Below are 22,979 nucleotides of genomic sequence, written 5' to 3' on the forward strand. Positions count from 1 at the left end.
CATGGGGCTGCGCCCCATGAGGCTGGGCCCCCCGCGCCCCCTTCGGGGCTTCACGGGGCTGCGCCCCTTGTGGCACCCCCTTTTGAGCCCCATGGGGCTGCGCCCCATGAGGTTGGGCCCCCCGGGCCCCCTTCGGGGCCCCACGGGGCTGCGCCCCTTGTGGCGCCCCCTTTTGAGCCCCACGGGGCTGCGCCCCTTGTGGCGCCCCTGGCGGGGCCCCATGAAACTACTCGCCTTGCGCCCCCGCGGGGGTGAATCCATTGAAACGAAAAAAACAAATCGGCGCCCATGGATCGAAAAAAAAAAAATCGAATCACGTGTTCGATGACGTCACCGATCTACGGACGACGACGACGACGACGACGACGACCAAGGATATTTACATACATACAAAGTCTCTTTCCAAATTATAGATTAGATTGACCATATTTATTATAATCTCTTATTGTTCTAGATTCATTATGTGTAGTACTTTTTTTAATTTTTCCGTATGTAACTTTTTTATTCACAATATTATCCATGTTCCTAATTTGGAACACTGGGATTATAGCAACATTGAATTTTTTTTCCCCCAGATTTTTAACAACATCAGAGATGTAAGAAATTGTTGAAGAATTGTTGGGTACGGCTATATGGGAACAATAATGACTAATAGAACAGAAAAATGCCCTATATCAAATACTAAATCTAAAAGAGGGACATATGAATTTTGTATTGACACCAAAACTGGCAAAAACTATTACAGCTTGGAATGAAAACCGAGTAGTTCTCACCGTTAGCTCCTCAGACAGGCTCAGAGATGGATATCCTCCGAGAAAAAAAACTACCAATCAACCGACCAAATGTCATCCGATCAAAATACAACAACTATACATATAGTCGGAGTACATCGAATGGATGAAAATATAGATAACTATCGAGTATCCATCAAATCCAAAAAATGGTGCTCATAATGCTTGGCAACTTTATAGAAAAAATCCAGAAAATAAAAAGTTAGATTACTTGTAATTTAGAAGAAATATAGTACAACTGTGCTTAAAAATTAACGGAAATCCCGTAAAGGGGGGGAGGAAGGCCAAAATCTTCAAAATAATTATCTATCAGGGTGCCTGTCAATATTCGATATGATCGCCTGGATCATTGGATGATTCCAGCTGATAAACAAAATGGATGTGCACTTTGTAAAAAACATGCCACAAAATGTTGTGAAAAATGTGGTGTAAATTTGCATGAAAGATGTTTTAAAACCTTCCATTTTCGTTAATTCGTGTATATATATTATATTTACATAACTTGACTTATCTATGTACACTAATTTATAAGGTTGCTTGTGTTGAAATAAACTTTATTTCTTAATTTAGTTTTGTAACGCTACCTCGTTGTATTCCCAGTGTTCCAAATTTGGAAAATCTCGAAAAAATCGTATAAAACCAATACGAATGCAAGAAAAAAAGAAAAAAAAAATGTTATGTATCATATAACACTATGATTTGTTTAAATTATTATAAATTTTGAGAAAAAAAAAATTCGGGCAAAAATGGGTTAAACAAATGGCACATTTGTATGATTTTATCCCAGTATGTAACTTGTTATGTCTTCTTAAGTTAGATGGTAGAGAAAATGATTTTAGACAAATTTCACACTTGTGAGGCTATTCCCCTGTGTGAGATCTTAAATGTAACACAAGTTCAATTTTTTGAATAAATGATTTTAAACAAATGTCACATTTGTATGATTTTATCCCAGTATGCAATTTGATATGTCTTCTAAGGTAAGCTTGTTGAGTAAATGATATTAGACAAATTTCACACTTGTAAGGCTTTTCCCCTGTGTGAGATCTTAAATGTAACACAAGTTGATATTTATGAATAAATGATTTTAAACAAATGTCACATTTGTATGATTTTATCCCAGTATGCAATTTGTTATGTCTTCTAAGGTTAGATTGTTGAGTATATGATTTAAAACAGATGTCACACTTGTAAGGTTTTTCTCTCATGTGAGATCTTAAATGTATCACAAGTCCAGATTTTTGGACAAATGATTTTAAACAAATTTCACATTTGTGTGGTTTAATCCCAGAATGCAATTTTTTATGTGATGTGAGGGTAGATTTTTGGGAAAATGATTTTAAGCAAATTTCACATTTGTATGATTTTATCCCAGTATGCAATCTGTTGTGTCTTCCAAGGTTAGATTGTTGAGTAAATGATTTTAGACAAATTTCACACTTGTAAGGCTTTTCTCCCATGTGAGATCTTAAATGTAACACAAGTCTATATTTTTGAACAAATGATTTCGAACAAATTTCACACTTGTAAGGCTTTATCCCAGAATGCAATTTTTTATGTGATGTGAGGGTAGATTTTTGGGAAAATGATTTTAAGCAAATTTCACATTTGTGGGCTTTTACCCCAGTATGCGATGTTTTATGTGACTCAAGGCTATGTTTATGAAAAAATGATTTTAAGCAAATTTCACATTTGAACGGCTTTTCTTTAGTATGTACAACAAGTTTTGATTCACTGGGAAATGGCTTTGAACAAATTTCATTATTCTCTTGGTGAATTGTCGGTAGTGAAGACTCATCGTCCCATCTGACATCTTCCAACAAAACTTCTTCCGTCTTGATGTTCAAGCAGTCATCTAACCTCAGTTGGGACGTTTCGTTGCTTCGAAAACAAGCCTTTCGAAAGCTGATCAACGATTCCAGATTGGTCTTACACGAAAGACACACCGTGTCCGGCAACTCGTCGCCTTTTTTAACCTGAAGGTGATTAAGAGAAGAATTAACCAATGGGGTTCACAATAATTGTAACCTGTAATCAGCAACCGACATAAATTTGACAGCAGGTCCGAATACGTTGCTCAAGACGCTCTGGATGAGGATCGCCGAAGATGGAGACGGAAGACTCGGCAGGAGCTGGTCCAAGACAAAGCCTGCACTCCATCGCCCTTGCATTTAACTCTGACAGCAACAGCAAATTTAGACATTTGTTGTCTCAATTTTGGTACTAGTTATACCAACTTACAGGTAACTGGGAAACTGCATACTGAAAACTCGTACCAAAGAAGTTGAGGTAAACGTACTAATAGTCATATGTAAACCAGTCACAGGATAACCGGTCGCTCTAGATCGGTCACACGTGATCGCCCTTCACACTAAAACTGGTCACACCCAAAAATTAAAAATTAGTCGTATGATAACTGGTCACCATAGAAGTAGCATGCATAGAAAGGTCATTGTTAACAAAAGTATCGTCTGAAAGCGAGCCATCGAAGAGAGAGACGGAAAATCAAAAGAGAGACGAAGTTTAGCAAACAATGAACAAACTCTGCGGCGCTGAGTTTTTGTAGCAACATTTTTGGAGGCTGAGAGCGATTCTATGCATTCCACTTCTATGCTGGTCACACAAAAAAATTATTAGCAAATAATTTTTATTTACAAAATTTGTATTATTATCGACTAGACCAGTGGTTCTTAACCTTATAGGAGGTACTGAACCCCATCAGTTTCATATGCGCATTCACTGAACCCTTCTTAATTCGAAAAAAAAAAAATTGTATATTTATATATATATATATATATATATATATATATATATATATATATATATATATATATATATATATATATATTGACAATGCATCGATACATCGGTTGTTTCATCTGCCATAACAGCTAGATAAGTTGCTTTTTTTATTTCAGCACTTATTTGTTCCCTACACACGTTCAAAATACAATCTAAAAGTTAATTTTGAATAGTTTTTGATGTCCCTTTAAAAACCAAAGAAGTTTGAAAATGTTTTTTTAAAGAATCGTCGAAATTTTGTGAATATTCTAGAAGCCCCCGAAAAACTCCTGGATTTTTTGAATTATCTGTTTCATCGTGTCCCCTCATTGGCATTTCAAATTTACCGCAAAATTTAACGCAATCAATAATTTTGAATAAAACATCCCGATTTTTTTTTGACGTATTCGTTATGCTTATCTATTTCCCGCCGACAAGCTTCCCAAAATCGTGAGATTACACACATTTTTTAAGTGGTCGACACTTCCCTCGTGTTTTTAAATTAATCGTTTAAATGTTTTAAGTCAATAACTCCTGTTTTCGTCCAAGATGCTTCGCCTGGCGACTCGCCTCCAAACAAAAGACACGGATAACAAAATAACGCGTTTTTTTTGTACATCTCGTTAACCAATTGTATTTTTTATAAATGTCTGGATTAAATTTTCGCGAGTAACTAAAAGATCTACTAGTTGCAGGCTGTGAAATAATTAAATTGGGCGTGAGGCAGCCTAATGCTTTTATAGCGACTTTTTCGGTAAGTTCTAGTCGCGAAAAGTGCAAATTTTGTAAATATTTTACTGAATTCTTTTGTTCTTCCATTTTTAAAAGAAAAAAAATCTTAATATATTTAAATAAAAATTACGAGAAAAAGTTAAACAGATTTGAAAAAAGTTTGCTGTTATCAAAATGAAAACGACTCACCGAAGATTTGATGAGGGCTCGTACGCAACCAACGAAAACGAATTAACGAAAACGAATAAAGCTGTGATCGTGCGATTCAACTAATCAAATGTAAGATCAAGCGCGCGAAATCTTAAACAAACTGACAGATGAATGTCGTTTAACAGGCGAAGGCTGCCGACTGTCCAGCCCAAAACGGCAGAGTGAGTGAAAGAGAAAGAGCTATCTGCAGTTGCAAATAGTTCTTTCTCATTCTCGTTCCGAAACTCCGGGCTGGGCAGCGTTCAGCTCGGCGCTGTAACACTTTACAGCCAGTACAGCAACATTTTAATTCATCTGTCACCATACAAGTTAGTGGGGTCTTCGAAACGGTCAACATTACTTACAATATCACCCTTTTGGATATGGGTGATATTGTAAGTAATATTTACTCTGTCGAAGGCCCCAATAGTTAAGTCCATCCAACTAATAAAAAAAATATCATTAATAAATAAAATATTAAATGTATTATTAAATATATATCTTAGAATTTTATAGGAGGGGCTGCACGCCACTGATATATATATATATATATATATATATATATACATATATATATATATATATATATATATATATATATATATATATATATATATATATATATATATATATATATATATATATATATATATATATCAGTGGCGTGCGATAAAACTCTCTCTCCCCCCGTCGTACATCTTCACTTATTCGCGCGAGCAGGATACAACAGGAACAAGAGGAACAAGCTTTTCCTCCCGAATCCTGGGCGCGCACATTAAACAAGGCTGTATGACATAAAGAGAGATAATTTCACCGCATGCCACTCATATATATATATTATATTTACATAGTACCGTTTACCATGCACCCTTTTTTTTTGATCTTTCGATTTACGATTTTTGCCTTCCGATATTTGCTTTTTCGACCTTTTCACTTTCGGTCCCGTAAGGTAGACCCATATTTTATTGGTGCACAAAATGAACCGTGCATCAACATCACTGTGTTCAAAGAACAAAACCATTAAAACATGATTTTCACACAAAAACAAAAACATAATAATGAATATTTACTCAGTGTGGCTTCTGCTGTTGCCTTTCAGCGACCAGTTCAGAAATGCACGGCTTCACCTTGGCAAGTGCCACTCTCGTGTCATTTTCGCAACAAAGTCTGTTCCTTTTCTTCGTTTGTATGTCCAGCATCCTCGAAAAGGATTGCTCGCAAAGATATCTAGTAACAAACGGTATGAAAACCTCCAGAGCTTTCTTAGCAATAACAGAGTACGTTGCCATTTGTTGACACCAAAAATTTGAGAGCGTTGTTGTTCTGAAGAGTTGCTGTTGAACCTGGCTCTGCTGAAATTCCGCCGACCCCTGAGACTGACTCACTGAGCCCCGGTTCGGTGATTACTGGTCACAAAGTCACTAAAATCTCTATAACGGAACATCTGGCAGCCGAAAAGTCCATCATACTAACGATAACTATCATAGTAACGAGAACTTGAGTGCCAAATATTGTGTATTCGCGATTTTCATGGCAAAAATTGTCTTTGTGACCACCCCAATGTGACGAATAGTCCAATTACCCTGAACCCCTGGGGCTCGATTGAACCCAGGCTAAGAACCACTGGACTAGACATATGAGCTTCGCATGTTGATACCGACATACAAGTTGTTATATATAATGAGATTATACATTATAGGTTTTCGAGCCAAAAGCCCTCGTGGTTGAGGTCGAGGAGTTCGCGGGCATCTCATCACTCATCACTAATCACTAATCACTAATCACTCATCACTCATCAGAGTCAGAGTCAGCGACGCCAGAGACGCTCTCTAGCCTCTAGAGAAGGTTGGCAATCATAGAAGTGGAATCTTCTACATTCTACTTGGCAATAGCATTTGCGTTCATTTCGGTAAATGTACCGCGGGAAGGTCTAAGGTCTAACACTAAGAGGATCCTTTATTTATGTTCAGTTTAGATCACTTCAATAGTAATTGTATGTTCGAAGAAGCTCGTGTCTCTTCTTCGGAGCGCTGAATTATTTCTTCTGGAATAGTCGAATGAGACGTTGCCAGAGATTAGTTCTGCGTGTTTGTACAAGAGCGATGATTTTGCCATCGTAAGACTTGGCTATTGTTGTGAAATATGTATATGAGATCACTGACTTTGATTCGGAATAACGTTTTATTTAAATGTTGACTTTGCGATGGAAAGTCATAAACAGACAAACTAATACCGATCATTTGTATGTATTATAGAAATCCTTGTCGTTATTAAATCTATCGCGTTACAGACAGATTTAAGAAACATTCAAGTACATACATATGTATGTTTTCATTTCATAGCCAGCAGCATAGCTCGGACGTTAAGCTTCTGCTTACCGTCAAGAAGGTGCCGGGTTCTATCCCTGAATGAAAATGAATTTTTCAGAGTATGCTGTTGGTCAGACCTGGATTTGTGACTCCAGGTTGATCGTTTCCTATCAGAGTTTGCCAATTTTCTCTGATTTCATTGTTGAAACGGTTCCCGGAAAAAAATTGGCTAAAAATCCTTCCTACCTACTATGTCACCACTATTTGAAAAATTTGATTGATGTACAATAAAAATTTATGTACAATTCATAGATGTCTCGTTAATTTGCGAGTTTTTTCAGTGTCTCGCAATTCAACGACTTATAATAAAAATGCTGTATCTGTATTTGTAATTGGCCAGGAAGGCGCATTGGGATTTACCTGTAGGGCCTTCCTGGTATATATGTAAAATAAAAAAATAAATAAAATAAAATATACTTACTTATGTACTGAATAGCCGATTTAGAATAAAACAATAATTCAGATGTTCAATGTAAATGTTTGTATTGAAAGAATGCATTGAACTGATTTACAGGGTATTGAATATTCAGCTGCTTCCGAATCTAGCGCCAAAAGAAATATTGGTAGATTTTGAAAATGCGTGCATGAATGCGGCTCAAAGTGCTTTTGAAAATTCTGAAGTAAAGGGGTGTCACTTCCATCTATGCCAGAGCGTTTTGAAAAAAATACACGGCGTGGGATTGAAGAATGAATACGAATCCGACATCAATATAAAACTCAAATTAAAATCGTTGGCTGCCTTGGCTTGCGTACCAAGCGACGAAGTCAGGGCAGTATTCGTTTCGTTTGGAACAAAAGAAAAACTCAATGAAATACTGAATTATGTTTACTCCACATATATATGTAGAGTAATATATGTAGGACCAGCTGGGAGGGCAGCTATATTTACAATAAATTTGTGGAACCGGTACCAGGCTGCGTTGGAAAATCAACCCAAAAGTTGTTGTGAAGGCTTTCACAATGCCCTAAACTCGATTTTTCATTGCAGCCATCCGAGTGTGTGGGTATTATTCAATGGTCTAGAAAGGGACATCTCATGCCACAAGCACAAATATCACATTTTTAAAATGGGACAGTTGGAGCCAAAAAAAAGAAAAGCAACTTGCTCAAGTTGCACGTTCCTATGATGAAGAAGAAGATAAGTTAATATATTTAAGACGAATAGCCAATTTGCAATAATAATTTAATGTATGTGCATATTGTATATTTTTAGATTCTTGGTTTAATTTTTGTGTGTATATTTTTAGTGTTTACGTGTAAGTATAAGTTTTATTTTATTTTTTGTGTTTTTATGGATACATATATTGTACAATATAATAATATGATTAATTTCCAAATAACTAACTGTTTTATTTTCAACTTGCTGGTTTCATTTGTTATTGTTTTATTCGATAATTCAATAAAGTATATATCGTGTTTATTACGAAGAATATGTATTTATTTATTTATTTAAGTTTGGACCGTTGTAGCATTACAGGAATTCCTAATGCGCCACAATGGTCAAAAATATAACAGAAAAGACAAGAAACAAAATAATAAATTAGACATAACAAAAACAAAACATATATATACACAAACAACTAAAAATAATAATAATTATTATTATATATCGTTTATCGTCTGGAATTCATCCTATGTTTACAAGGTCTTTGTATTTCGTAATATTCTTTCTCGATTATGATTTTCAAGTTATGAATTCCATAAGTCCTCACCAGATAGAGTTTCAAAATTTGTCATCCGGACTGACCGAAACCAATCACGACAAGTAAATAATACACCACCACCACCACGTCGATCTGCTCTATCGCGACGATGCACCCTCCAGGTAGAATGAAAAAGTTCAGCATCAAAAAATGATGAAGTCAACCATGTTTCCGTTAGTGCTACCATATCATCACAAATAGTAGAAACGGCTGAATTAAACGCAGCCAGCTTTGTCCTGAGACCTCGTACATTTTGGTAATAAATTACCAATTTTCGGTCTCCCAGTTTGGCGCGTGACTTTCTTTGAGACAAGAAATGGCAGTTTTGATTGAGAAAACGGAGGTTGAGCCAATGGAGACGAAACGGAAGAGGAAGCAGAAGAAGAAGCCAACACAGTCACAACAGAATCACGACTATCAGGACCATTTGAGCAGGCAGATGTAGAAGAGGCAAACATCGACGTCACTGCGACCGTTTCCATAGAAGATTCACTAATACTTGCAGACGTAGTTTTAATATCAGGCTTCAAACATCTAGCAGCTCCCGTACAAACATCAGCAAATGAAACACTTGGGCGCAGCTCTAATGATGAAACAACGTCAGTGGCAGACATAGAAGTAGTATTAGTATTAGATTTTATATTCTTTGGCCAATTAGATTTTATATGTATGTTTATATGAATAAGGTTTGCATTTTCCAATTTTTCCTTTCTTACACTGATATATTTTATTATTATGATTACTTTCCTGATATTTAACTGTTTTTTTTTCAACTTGCTGGATTCATTTGTTATTATTTTATTCGATAATTCAATAAAATATGAATTGTGTTTATAACAAATGTTCTATATATGTTATTACAGATTATTATTTTTATTTACCTGTTGAATATAATAAATGCTAGAAATAAAATTTTGTAGTTTTTTCCATTTTCATTCACCTAGTTTAATATTACACAATTTGTTTAATCTGCGAACTCTATTCATTCACAAACTAATAACAAATAAAATAATCACACAAGTAAGCATGTATAAATGGGTAAGTTTTGCTATTTTATAAAGTTGATGACTTATTTTGATAATATTATAATTTGCTATTTTATAAAGTTTTTGCATTTATAAAGTTGATGACTGTTTTTACAACTGGCATTACAAAGGAAAATATTTTAAACCTTGCTTCGCACATAGAACTAGCTGATGTATTATAAAATGAAATTCAATCAGAGAATGTCTAATAGTTTGCCGAAGCTGCTGAATAAAACCAATAATTTATCCCACCATATTGGGAGCACCGTCACCACAGAAACAATGTTCTGTAAGTAGATATCCATTTCTTTAAATGTATTTTTAAATTATTCAAAAATGTCAAGACCAGTACACTTCACTTCAACGTTATTGGTATTTTTTATTTTAATTTTCACGTGTCAACACGTGGGTTATTCAAAAGGCTTCTTGGATCAGTGTCTGACCATAGGTCAGGTCATAGGTTCTCCATCGCTGTGATAGACGAATAAGACCAGTCACAGTTAAAGTTTCGAATGACAATCAAAATACTATATGGAATGAATTTATGTAATGTATAATTTATTTAAGGTAAACAAATAATTTTGTAATGTATGATAAAAATAAAAATAACTTTTTTTTTGTAATGTATGAAATTTTTTATTTACAATTTGAGAACAAAATTGTATAAAAATGGGGGTGAGAGGGTGTTTGCCAAGGTGCAAGTCGGTTGATAGAATTTTTACAGCACATCACTGCTTTTCCCCCGTGTGGGATCTTAAATGTAACACAAGTTTATATTTATGTCTGAATGATTATATAGTGGTGTAGTGCTAAATTTTGAGGTGCCGGTACGCTCGATTTTGCAAATTTTTTTTCAATTCAATTCTATAATTTTTTCGCATACCCGAGATTTCTTTTTTTGACTGACATGATCAATTATATTTGTTGCATGCAAACTATGGCTAATTTCCAATCCATTTAATTCTTGTGAAAGTAATAGATCAAAACAATCAGAATATGGTCTATCATGTTTAGCTATAAAATATGCAGTTCTAAAACTTTACTGGTTGATACAATTTCCGAGTCATTTATAATATCTAAAAACTTTTCAAAAGGCTGCTCTTTCGAATTTACTATAATTTAAATTACAACAAATATAACATCCAATATTATTAGACTTACATATTAACCAGGGATATTTCCGTTTTTTTTCCTCCCACATCTCCGTACTCCAAACATCTGGCCAGGAAGACACACATATCGCATCACTATCACTACTATCATTTATTATATTTATACTACTAGATTCTAAATTGATGTTATTTTCTTCATTTGATTTTAAAGACGCAACACTGTTTTCAGATTCATTTAATATACTTCGTTCAGCAATAAAATTTTGTATCGAACATTGCTTTCGCTTTGAAGCCATTTTTATTTAAGAAAAACTATTTTTACATTACAGTGATCGATAACGGTGTATCACATATTATACTAGATAAGTAGAAACGGAAAAGTATTCCGTTTCTAGTTATCTAGTATATTTATCTATTTTACTTATCTATTTTTAGATGACGATGGAGTTTTTTTGGTAACAGATATGCATTTTTGCACGTGAAGAATGTCAAGCTCCGTCCGATGGATCGAATTGGTATATATCACCGTCAAGTTAGTCTAAACAATTCTATAGAATTTCAACGAGACCGCTCCAATGAATAAACGATCCCATGTATATACCGCAGGATACCGCGTATACGAAATATTTTTATTGTATGTTTAAAACTATCTAAAAAAATATCCCACGTACAGCATACCGCATCCCTCGCTGTGTGATCGCGCCCTAAAAGGTAGCTGGACACCGACCCGGCGCGTACCGGCTATTCTACAACCCTGATTATATACAAATTTCACATCTCAGCATGCAATTTTTATGTGACCCAAGGCCAGATTTTCGAGAAAATGATTTTAGACAAATTTCACACTTGTAAGGCTTTTCCCCTGTATGAGATCTTAAATGTAACACAAGTTCAATTTTTTGAATAAATGATTTTAAACAAATGTCACATTTGTATGATTTTATCCCAGTATGCAATCTGTTGTGTCTTTCAAGGTTAGATTGTTGAGTAAATGATTTAAAACAGATGTCACACTTGTAAGGTTTTTCTCTCATGTGAGATCTTAAATGTATCACAAGTCTAGATTTATGGATAAATGATTTTAAACAAATTTCACATTTGTGTGGTTTAATCCCAGTATGCAATATTTTATGTGACCTGAGGTTTGATTGACGAGAAAATGATTTCAAACAGATTTCACACTTGTAAGGCTTTTCCCCTGTGTGAGATCTTAAATGTAACACAAGTTCAATTTTTTGAATAAATGATTTTAAACAAATGTCACATTTATATAATTTTATCCCAGTATGCAATTTGTTATGTCTTCCAAGGTTAGATTGTTGAGTAAATGATTTTAGACAAATTTCACACTTGTAAGGCTTTTCTCCCATGTGAGATCTTAAATGTATCACAAGTCTAGATTTTTGAACAAATGATTTTAAACAAATTCCACATTTGTGTGGTTTAATTCCAGTATGCAACATTTTATTTATTTATTTATTTATTTATTTATTTTATTTATTTATATATATTTTAGCTATCAAGCTAATTTAAAAAAAAAAAAATACATCTTAATTATTATACTTAACTCTAAAATTTATAATTAACTTATATGTACTGTCCCTCACAGAGGTGTCTCTTCGCACCTCGCAGGAATGCATCCATGTTTTTAGCAGACCTGACGCACTCAGGGAGGGCATTATACATGAGCACACCCCTGTGAAAAACACCCCCAGCCGTCTTATTCTTTCTTACTCTACTTACAACTAGTTTGTCCTTATTTCTAGTATAAAAACTATGTTTATCTCTATTCCTTATTATATAATCATCAAAATACTTAGGTAATAACTTTTGATCTAACTTATAAACAAAAGACAATGTACTAATATTTAGACTAATTCTAATACTCATCCATCCTAATTCATCTAACATACTTCCAATACTCTTAAATCTACTCACATTCAAAATAGCTCTCATAGCTTTATTCTGTATTTTTTGCATTTTTTCTAAATCTTGGCCACTAAACAAATTAAGCACAGTGGCACAATAAACCACATGTGGCAAGACAATTGAATTAAACACTAAAATTTTACTTTTTTTACTTAAAATATTTCTTAATCTACATAATACACCAACTTTTCTAGCCATTTTTTTTATTATATAGTCAGCGTGCATTTTAAAATTTAGTCCTGAATCTATGTATACACCTAAGTATTTTATATTTTCAACTTTTTCAATTAACTTATCATCAATTCTAATTTCATTCAATATATTTTTATTTTTACCATTCAACCACATCATTTTTGTTTTATTCACATTCAACTTTAATTTATTTTCACACAACCAGTCATTCACATAATTTAATTCTATATTTAAAATCTCAGACATTACATCAACATTCTTTCCAATTATATATATCAATGTATCATCTGCAAACAAATGTATTTTACACATCTTAATTACCTTAACAATATCGTTTATATATAATATAAATAATAAGGGTCCCAATTTGGACCCTTGCGGCACTCCATGAGGTGTTACAAATTCAGAGGATAACACCTTATCAATTTTTACTCTTTGCCTTCTATTATTTAAGTATGATTGAAGCCACTTTAATACTATACCATTTATTCCTAACTTATATAATTTTTGTAATAAAATATTCCTATCTACTGTCTCGAACGCTCGCTTAAAATCTAGAAAAACTGCTCCAACAACCATGCTAGATTCATCCATCGTCTCCATCCAATCAGAAACCACCAATTGGATAGCGGTTTCTGTTGAATGTTTCACTCTAAATCCAGACTGTTCCACAACCAAACAATCATTTATACTAATGAACCCTTTCAATTGAATCATAACGATTTCCTCCAGCATCTTCTCAACAATTGGTAACATATTGATGGGCCTCATTTCACTGGCTTTATGTGTGCCCGTAACCTTTGGTACCGGTACAATAGTAGACACCTTCCATGCATCCGGGACGGATCCCACTTCTAACGATTCATTTATTAATTTCAGTAACTGAGGTCCAACCATGTCCCAAGTGTTGATTAAAATATCTAGAGTCAATCCATCCATACTAGAAACTGATTTCATGCCCTTCAATACACCATTTAATCCCTCCATTTCCACTAATTTAAACCTTTCAAACTTATTTAAACCCAAATTAATATCATCATTCACACTATTATGCCTTGTTTGTATTGAATTAACTATATCATTCACACTATTGATGTAAAACTCATTCAATCTTTCAACCATATCCTCTTTATCATTATATACTACTCCCTCGACTTCTAATTCATTCAAAGAAACATTTTTTCCCCCGGAAATCAAAGTTTTAATTATTCGCCACATTTTTGTGGGATCTTTTTTTGCACCATCAATATTTCTTTCATGCCAATCCCTCTTCGCATTACGTAAAACATTCACACATTTATTCCTCTTTCTTTTATACTCTAACCAAGCCTTTTCTAATTGGATTCCATCCATAGCCTTAATAATTTTATATCTTTTATAACTAACATTCTTATCAACTAAGCTTTCCTTTACTTCCTTGGTAAACCAAGGTTTCAGCTTATGCTTATGCATGATTCTTGTGGTTTTTACGCATTTACTTTTAGAATATGTTATATTACGATACATTATCTCCCACATTTCATTCACACTATCACCATCCTTTCCCCATACACACTCCTTTAACAATTCATTCATCAATTGATAATCAATGTTTTCTCTTTCAGTCACCTGCATATTTTTAAGTCCTCCGTTACTAAACCGCTGTCCCAAAAACATGTTGACAATAGAATGGTCTCCTATTTTCGGTACATCTTTCACCTCACACCGCAGATCCATTATATTTGTTATAACCAAATCAATGAGAGAGCTTGATAAATTATTCACTCTCGTTGCTTCCGTCACTTTTTGTTTAAAACCCAATTCATTTACCCAATTTCTCAACTTTTTTACATAAAATTCTTCTGTCTGTAACCAATTAAAATTCCAGTCCCCAAACATAATTTTATGTGACCTGAGGCTAGATTTACGAGAAAATGATTTTAAACAAATTTCACATTTGTGTAGTTTTTTTATCCCAGTATGCAATATTTTGTGTGATCCAAGGCTAGATTTACGAAAAAATGTTTTTAAACAAATTTCGCATTTGTGTGGTTTTATCCCAGTATGCTGTTTTGCATGTGTCACAAGGCTAGATTTTTTAGAATATGATTTTAAACAAATTTCACACTTGTAGGGCTTTTCCCCCGTGTGAGATTTTAAATGTAACACAAGTTGATCTTTATGAATAAATGATTTTAAACAAGTGTCACATTTGAATGGTTGTACCCCAGTATGCAATTTTTTATGTGCCTCGAGGCTAGGTTTACGAAATGGTTTTGAACAAATTTCATTATTCTCTTGGTGAATTTTCGGTAGTGAAGGCTCATCGTCCCATATGACATCTTCCAACAAAACTTCTTCGGTCTTGATCTTCGAACCATCATCTAACCTCAGTTGAGACGTTTCGTTGCTTCGAAAACAAGCCTCTCGAAAGCTGATTAACAATTCCAGATTAGACTTACACGAAAGACACACCGTGTCCGGCAACCCGTCGTCTCTTTTAACCTGCAGGTGCAAAAGTAGGATTAAGATAAGAATTAACCAACGGGGTTCACAATAATTGTAACCTGTAATCAGCAACCGACATAAATTTGACAACAGGTCCGAATGCGTTGCTCCAGACGCTCTGGATGAGGATCGCTGAATATGGAGACGGAAGACTCGGCAGGAGCTGGTCCAAGACAAAGCCTGCACTCCATCGTCCTTGCATTTAACTCTGACAGCAACAGCAAATTTAGACATTTGTTGTCTCAATTTTGTTACTAGTTATACCAACTTACAGGTAACTGGGAAACTGCATACCGACAACTCGTACCAAAGAAGTTGAGGTAAGCGGACTACTAGTCAAATGTGAACCAGTCCCAGGACAATCGGTCACACGTGATCACCCTTCACCCTAAAATTAGTCACAAGAAAACTGGCCACACCCAAAAATTGGTCGTATGATAACTGGTCACCATAGGAATAGAATGCATAGAATGTGTTCAGACCAATTGTCTGATGGTCGGCTTTCGTGGCCTTACACGACCCAGGAGCTGGTCGATGTTTTTGGTGCTGGCCGCCCTGGTCAGCCAGCGCTCGCACTTCGCTTTAACTGTCGCCGCTTGAACACTGATTCTTAGCGGCTCGCTTCCTCGCTCCCGAATCACCAGTTCGAGACTGGTGATGTTTGATGATTCTTGGAAACCAGCTCCAGCATTCGTCCGGGGTTGTAGTGAGGAACCCTGATCTCTCTTCGTCGAAGTGAGACCAGCCACGTGTTGGGTTTGACCAGCGATACAACACGTGTTCTTTGTTTGAACTCCCCCCCCCCCCTCCTTTCCCCCTGCTTCCTCTCTGTACATTTAACTTGAAATATAATTGTATACAAAACAGATTTACGACCTGTCGTTATTATATACAACCTCACTCCATTTTCCATCTCTCCCGAATCACACTCACATACGCACACTGTACGAGCGAGGGAGACAGAGAGCAGAGACCAGATCACAGACGACGAAGGAAGACACCATTGGGGGAAATCCACGCCGACGCTTTACCACGAGCTATACAAACATCACGACATCGGGTGGCTCTCGATTGAGAACCCCTGGCGTCCGTACAGAATGGTCATTGTTAACAAAAGTATCGTCTTGTGGGCGGGGTAGGTAGTTTTGACCGTATCCCAGCCTAACGAAACACTGTTGTGCTTGTTTTCAGTTGTTTTATTTATTTAATAGTTTTATTTAATAGTTTTGGACCATTGTGGCATTACAGGAAGAACCTAATGCGCCACAATGGCCTACATTTGAAAAATATATAAAAACATGATATAAAAACAAGTAAACTGTAAATAAAGGAAAAAAGCAAAAGCAGAAAACATGGTAAAATAAAATTACAAAAAAAGTAACAAAAGGAAAATAATACATCATTCAGAGAGAAAAAAAAAAATAACAAAAGTGTAAAAATTAAAAATAAAATCCATAAATCCCATTCTTTGTTTACACTGATCAAAATTAAAATAGTATATAAAAATGTACAAAAGAGAAAGAAAAAATAAAATAAAATAAAACAAAATATGAATAAAAAATAAAATCACAGCGAGGCCCAAATGGAAGAGAGTAGATTAAGATTCCACTCATTCATCACATTCAAATTAAGAAAGTAATGATGAGCGCAGGTTACCAGATAAATATGTTAAGATAATATCCGACAATCTACGCTCCCCAAGGTGGAAAATATCACATTCAGGGACAGCAGCAACGATTTCATTGAGAAGTCGAATAGCTCTTGGAATAGGAGCCATTCGAAAAAGAACTGTGCGAGCAGCAGGTACAACCATTAAATGATGATGTCTACCACGCACATAATTATTAGGGACATAAAGTCCCAACTGTTCCAGCAACAACGGGCATGACGTATTACCACGCAATAGCTGGAGAACGAAACGAATTAACGAGAAGTTTCTCCGAAGTTCAAGGGAATTATACCCAAGCATGCCCAAAAGGAAAGGAGTAGGATAGAGATATGGGTAGTACCCATACTCTTTCTTATAAAGAAAACGAAGAAATGCTTTTTGCACTTTTTCTATAATAAGAGAGTAGTTTGCTTCGTGCGGATTCCACACAATTGCATTATACTCTAGCTTACTTCTAACAAGCGAGTTGAAAAGCAAGCGAGAAGACAAGGGGTTGGAGAATAATCTAGCATATCTCAAGACAAATCCAAGTCGACGAAAGGAAACGTCAGCGATTGTCTTGATGTGGTTGTGAAAGGTGAATTGAGGATCAAAAGTGATACCCAAGTCGACCATTGATTCCACGCGCTTCAACAATACGGATCCAATGGAATATCCGTGACAATAGAGCGAATTCGCACGTCCATAACTCATAATAGCACATTTACTAGTATTCAGTTCAAGCCCTAAACTGGAACTGAACTCTAAAACAGCGTTAATATCAGCTTGAAGGAGAGAGGCTTGCCTCTCATCCTTAACAGCAAAGAATAGTTTAACGTCGTCAGCAAACAAGAGACATGAAGCATTGCGTAGTACTTTTGGGAGGTTATTAATGACTATTGTAAATAGTAAAGGGCCTAAGGTGGACCCCTGAGTTACACCAGATCGCGTAAAAAATGAAGGAGATTCATAAATACCATATCTAACAAATTGCTTCCTATCACTAAGATAAGAAGCAAAGAGTTTAAGAAGACGTGGAGAAAAGCCCACTTCAGCTAATCTGATCATAAGAGCGTCATTGTTGACAAGATCAAATGCTTTTCGAAAGTCAAAGTAGGCTACATCAACTTGTTGTCCACGGTCAACTTTAGACATGGTATAATATGAAAAGCAGGCAAGATTAGTGGTAGTGGAACGACATGGTGAAAAACCATGCTGCTCATCACACAACAATCTTTTGAACTGCAAAAGAATCAAACGGTGAAGGATATTATCGAAAATTTTGGGAATAGCCGAGATGATAGCAATAGGTCTGTAATTTTCAACCTCATTTTTAGAGCCACTTTTATGAATGGGAATGACTCTAGATAATTTCCATTTTTCAGGATAATTACCAGAATCCAGAATAAGGTTAAAAATAAACTGAAGAGGCTCTAAGAGCGAATTACAGCATGCCTTTAATACGTCAGGGGGCACACCGTCAGGCCCAACAGACCTTTTCAGCTTCAAAATTGCTATCCTAACATCTCCAAGCGAGACCCGCCGTTTTATTGTTTGCCTAAATATTGTACAAGTGTATTAGAATATTTGAGGAAGTGTGTTGCTGGCTCGGCATTCGGCTATGTTCAGAAGGTCTCTGAATATGGCAGTGTGTTGCAAGCGTTCTTCCATTGTAGGATAGTGTAGTGGTAGCTGTTCAGATGCTGGATGTCGACTGGTCCGCTGCTGTGTGTCGACTCTTGTTGCTGTGGGTCGACTGAAGTTGTTTCGGGTGGACCTCCTTTTATATTGTTTTTGGGGATCCACGTGACCTGTGTTTGGCGATTGATTCCGAGAAGTGCACGTGGTGTTTACGTGTGCAAGTTATGCGAGGAATGTGGTTTGTTGTTTAGAGTGGACGTTTCTCGAATGTTTGGCGTCGTTCCACTCGATTAAGTTTAATGGATGCAGGTATTCTTCGTGTCGTTCTGCTTGGTTTGTTGGGGTGGAATATGCTCGAATGTTTGGCGTCGTTCCACTCGATTTAACTTAATGGATGCAGGTGTTCTTCGACTTGAGATGACGTCAATGGTTGAGCGTGAGAAATGTATTCTCCGTCGCAATAGATTTCGATAGTTTCGATTTGCGGTGACGAGATTCCTACAGTCTAAAAGCGAGCCATCGAAGAGAGAGACGGAAAGTCAGAAGAGAGAGAGAGAGACGAAGTTTAGCAAACAATGAACAAACTCTTCCGCGCAGAGTTTTTTAGCAACATTTTTGGAGGCTGAGAGCGATTCTATGCATTCTACTTCTATGCTGGTCACACAAAAAAAATATTGGCAAATACTTTTTATTTACGAAATTTGTATTATTATCGAGTAGACATACATATGAGCTTCGCACGTTGATACGGACATACGAGTTGTTTCCGTCATTGTAGATTCGACGTGCTAAGCATCGATGTGATTATACATTATAGGTGTTCGAGCCAAAAGCCTTCGTGGTTGAGGTCGAGGAGTTCGCGGGCATCTCATCACTCATCAGAGTCAGAGTCAGAGTCAGCTGACGTCAGAGACGCTCTCTAGCCTCTAGAGAAGGTTGGTCTAGCCTCTATAGAAGTAGAATCCATTCTACATATGTTGGCAATCGCATTTGCGTTCATTTCACTTTGACAGTTCGAATGTCAAATCACAGTGTTTAATTTTAATTCGCCGAGGCGGTAAATGTCTATGAAAACACTGATTGTGTACTAACACTAAGAGGACCTTTTATTTGTGTTCAGTTCAGTTCACTTCAATAGTAATTGTATGTTCGAAGAAGTTCGTGTCTCTGCTTCGGAGCGCTGAATTCTTTCTTCTGGAATAGTCGAATGGGACGTTGCCAGAGATTAGTTCTGCGTGTTTGTACAAGAGCGATGATTATGCCATCGTAAGACTTGGCTATTGTTGTGAAATATGTATATGAGATCACTGGCTTTGATTCGGAATAACGTTTCATTTAAATGTTGACTTTGCGATGGAAAGTCATAAACAGACAAACTAATACCGATCATTTGTATGTATTAAAGGAATCCTTGTCGTTATTATATCTATCGCGTTACGGACAGATTTAAGAAACATTTAAGTACATACATATGTATGTTTTCATTTCATATACTTACTTATGTACTGAATAGCCGATTTAGAATAAAACAATAATTCAGATGTTCAATGAAAATGTTTGTATTGAAAGAATGCAATGAAATGAATTACAGGGTATTGAATATTTTGGTATCAGTCCGATGACAAACTAATACCAATTATATGTATGTAAAAGTTTCTAATATCATACATTAAAGAAATCCTTGTCGTTATTAAATCTATCTAATAAATAAATCGATCTAAGAAACATTATGAATAATCATCTTTAATATGGACGGTATCTAAACGTGAATTGGTCATTTTATTATGAACTTGTTACATCTCATCTACATAAACAAATCGTCGGTAACATTATTTGTTTATCTTTGTTACATTGTAAAACATTTTCTATATGTCATCTATATATTCAAGAATATGTTTATGTATAATTTGTTGAAAACATAAAAAATGTATTTACTGTGCATAAAAGGTTGATGGCAAATCGGCTGGTTGCTGTCACAGTTAAATGCAGGGACAATGGAGTGCAGACTTTGTCTTGGATCAGCTCCAGTCGAGTCTTCCGTCTCGATCTTCGGTGATCGTCATCCACAGCGTCTGGAGCAACGCATTCTGACATGCTGTCAAATTCAGGTAGGATGCTGTTTACGATTTACAATTATTGTGGACCCCATTGTTTAATTCTTCTCTTAATCCTACTTTTTCACCTGCAGGTTAAAAGAGGCGACGGGTTGCCGGACACGGTGTGTCTTTCGTGTAAGACCAATCTGGAATCGTTCATCAGCTTTCGAGAGGCTTGTTTTCGAAGCTACGAAACGTCTCAACTGAGATTAGATGATTGCTTGAACATCAAGACGGAAGAAGTTTTGTTGGAAGATGTCACATGGGACGATGAGTCTTCACTACCGACAATTCACCAAGAGAATAATGAAATTTGTTCAAAGCCATTTCCCAGTGAATCAAAACTTATTTTACACAAAAGATCACATACTAGAGAAAAGTCTTACACATGTGACATTTGTCTAAAATCGTATTCTCGAAGATCTAACCTTTCGTATCATAAAAAATGCCATACTGAGATAAGATACAAATGTGACATTTGTTTGAAATCATTTATTCTAAAACATCATCTTGAGTCACATTTAAGATCTCACACGGGGATAAAACCATACAAATGTGACATTTGTTTAAAATCATTTACTAGAAAATATGGCCTTACATCACATGAAAAATCGCATACTGGTATACAACCATACAAATGTGACATTTGTTTAAAATCATATATTCGAAAAGATAGACTGGTAATACATTTAAGATCTCACACAGGGGAAAAGCCTTACAAGTGTGAAATTTGTTTAAAATCATTTTCTACTAAAACTATCCTCGAGTCACATAAAACATTCCATACTGGGATAAAACCACACAAATGTGATATTTGTTTAAAATCGTTTACGCGAAAATATTGCCTTAAATCACATGAGAAATTGCATACTGGGATAAAACCACACAAATGTGAAATCTGTTTAAAGTCATTTATCCATAAATATGACCTCGTGCGACATAAAAAATCTCATACTGGGATACAATCATACAAATGTGACATTTGTTTAAAATCATTTACCCATAAATATGACCTTGTGCGTCATAAAAAATCTCATAACGTGGAATAAGAACAATATACATATATGTATGTATAAAAAGATTGTTTATTATATAAATACTGTTTATAAATTTGCTTACAAGCATCTCAAGCCGGGTCCCCCGGTTAGCATGCTTAAGAGGGCTGGACACCAGCGCCTTGTCCATACAAACGTATTACACTTCTCCCTTCTTCAATTATGGCACCAGAGAAATTATTTTTTAATATGCTATGGATATCCACCATAGGCATGTTTCTGTGGTTTTATTTTTTATAGGAGCTAGAAGCCGCCAAACATCTATAAAATCGCCTCTGTTTTACACCCACGAAAAGAGCCCAGCGTGCTTATTTAACGGTTGATTTTTAAAAAAATACAAGCACACAAACAGAAAATATCTTTCTCATAACGATGATGAAATTTTTTTTTAAATTGGTCCAGTTTCGGAGGAGAAAACTGGAGAATACGAAACCTCGATTTTGTCGATTTGAAATACGTATTATCTGGTCGAAGCGCTACTCAATATATACATATATTGTCGCATTCACTCAATATATATATCGAAGAAAGGAACGGCAACAAAGTTAAGGTTTCGGGTATACAGCCCTCTTAAGACCCCCCCTAAAAAACGACATTTCGGATTTGAAGTTAAATATCATTTCATGAAAATTTTTCACAATACACATTAAGGAGTAATACTATTGAAAATCACCAGATTAGTGATAATATATGTATATTTTCACATGTTGCAAATAAAAGTCACAATTAAAAATCCTTGTAAAAATAATAGCTAGATTTTTTATTTTATCCTTAGTACTTAATAATGGTTAACGGTTGAATGAGTTTTACATTAATAGCGTGAATGATATTGTTAACTTAGTTCAAATTAGGCATAATAGTGTGAATGCTGATGTGAGTATGGGTTTAAATAAGTTTGAAAGGTTTAAATTTGTTGGAATAGTGGTGTATTGAAGGCATGAAATCGGTTTCTAGTATGAAAGGATTGACTCTCGATATTTTAATCAACACTTGGGAATTTGTTGGACCTCAGTTATTGAAATGAATAAATATGTGTTTGGAAATGGTAAACGTCCCAGAAGCACGAAAGGTGTGTACTATTTTACCTGTGAGGCCCATCGATGCATTGCCAATTGTTGAGAAGATTCTGGAGTAACGTTTCCGTTCACACAACAATACTAATAACTTTGGAAATCCTAAAATTTGTTGACAGAAAAGTTCAACACTTGATACTCCAAAAAGGTTTACGT

At 35.4% G+C, this 22,979-nt stretch overlaps 4 protein-coding genes across 5 annotated transcripts in view; 2 read left to right on the plus strand and 2 right to left on the minus strand.

Annotated features, from left to right (window-relative positions):
* The window catches only part of LOC143919146 (uncharacterized), a 1,208,594-nt gene that overhangs the window by 896,703 nt on the left and 288,912 nt on the right, over window positions 1-22,979 (plus strand). The window lies entirely within an intron of this gene.
* On the minus strand, window positions 507-3,036 carry LOC143919114 (uncharacterized). The gene is made up of 2 exons (XM_077441302.1): window positions 2,838-3,036; window positions 507-2,767 (listed from the first exon to the last, which is right to left on the minus strand). Exons 1-2 carry the CDS (start codon window positions 2,949-2,951, stop codon window positions 1,652-1,654), a joined length of 1,230 nt encoding a protein of 409 aa, XP_077297428.1. The 5' UTR covers window positions 2,952-3,036; the 3' UTR covers window positions 507-1,651.
* Window positions 10,309-15,548, minus strand: LOC143919200 (uncharacterized). The gene is made up of 4 exons (XM_077441414.1): window positions 15,388-15,548; window positions 12,889-15,307; window positions 10,634-10,702; window positions 10,309-10,343 (listed from the first exon to the last, which is right to left on the minus strand). The coding sequence occupies exons 1-4, from the start codon at window positions 15,499-15,501 to the stop codon at window positions 10,309-10,311; spliced, it is 2,637 nt and encodes an 878-aa protein (XP_077297540.1). The 5' UTR covers window positions 15,502-15,548.
* Window positions 18,587-22,490, plus strand: LOC143919123 (uncharacterized). 2 transcript variants are annotated; one of them, XM_077441312.1, is made up of 4 exons: window positions 19,072-19,276; window positions 19,417-19,534; window positions 20,547-20,707; window positions 20,788-22,490. In XM_077441312.1, the coding sequence occupies exons 3-4, from the start codon at window positions 20,594-20,596 to the stop codon at window positions 21,742-21,744; spliced, it is 1,071 nt and encodes a 356-aa protein (XP_077297438.1). In that variant the 5' UTR covers window positions 19,072-19,276; window positions 19,417-19,534; window positions 20,547-20,593; the 3' UTR covers window positions 21,745-22,490. The 2 variants fall into 2 exon arrangements, with proteins under 2 accessions (XP_077297437.1, XP_077297438.1); XM_077441311.1 differs by having other exon boundaries at window positions 18,587-19,534.

This window comes from Arctopsyche grandis, chromosome 11, assembly GCF_051622035.1.
Source record: "Arctopsyche grandis isolate Sample6627 chromosome 11, ASM5162203v2, whole genome shotgun sequence".
Taxonomy (NCBI): Eukaryota; Metazoa; Arthropoda; class Insecta; order Trichoptera; family Hydropsychidae; genus Arctopsyche; species Arctopsyche grandis.

What these genes read in the sequence shown, in the direction of transcription:
- LOC143919123 (XM_077441311.1), top strand. Translation starts at nt 20,594, where the DNA reads ATGGAGTGCAGACTTTGTCTTGGATCAGCTCCAGTCGAGTCTTCCGTC. An exon ending in TGACATGCTGTCAAATTCAG is followed by an intron (nt 20,708 to 20,787) that starts GTAGGATGCTGT and finishes TTTCACCTGCAG; the next exon opens with GTTAAAAGAGGCGACGGGTT.
- LOC143919114 (XM_077441302.1), bottom strand. Translation starts at nt 2,951, where the DNA reads ATGGAGTGCAGGCTTTGTCTTGGACCAGCTCCTGCCGAGTCTTCCGTC. An exon ending in GGACCTGCTGTCAAATTTAT is followed by an intron (nt 2,768 to 2,837) that starts GTCGGTTGCTGA and finishes AATCACCTTCAG; the next exon opens with GTTAAAAAAGGCGACGAGTT.
- LOC143919200 (XM_077441414.1), bottom strand. Translation starts at nt 15,501, where the DNA reads ATGGAGTGCAGGCTTTGTCTTGGACCAGCTCCTGCCGAGTCTTCCGTC. An exon ending in GGACCTGTTGTCAAATTTAT is followed by an intron (nt 15,308 to 15,387) that starts GTCGGTTGCTGA and finishes TTGCACCTGCAG; the next exon opens with GTTAAAAGAGACGACGGGTT. An exon ending in TGAAAATATAAAATACTTAG is followed by an intron (nt 10,703 to 12,888) that starts GTGTATACATAG and finishes TTTAAATTATAG; the next exon opens with TAAATTCGAAAGAGCAGCCT.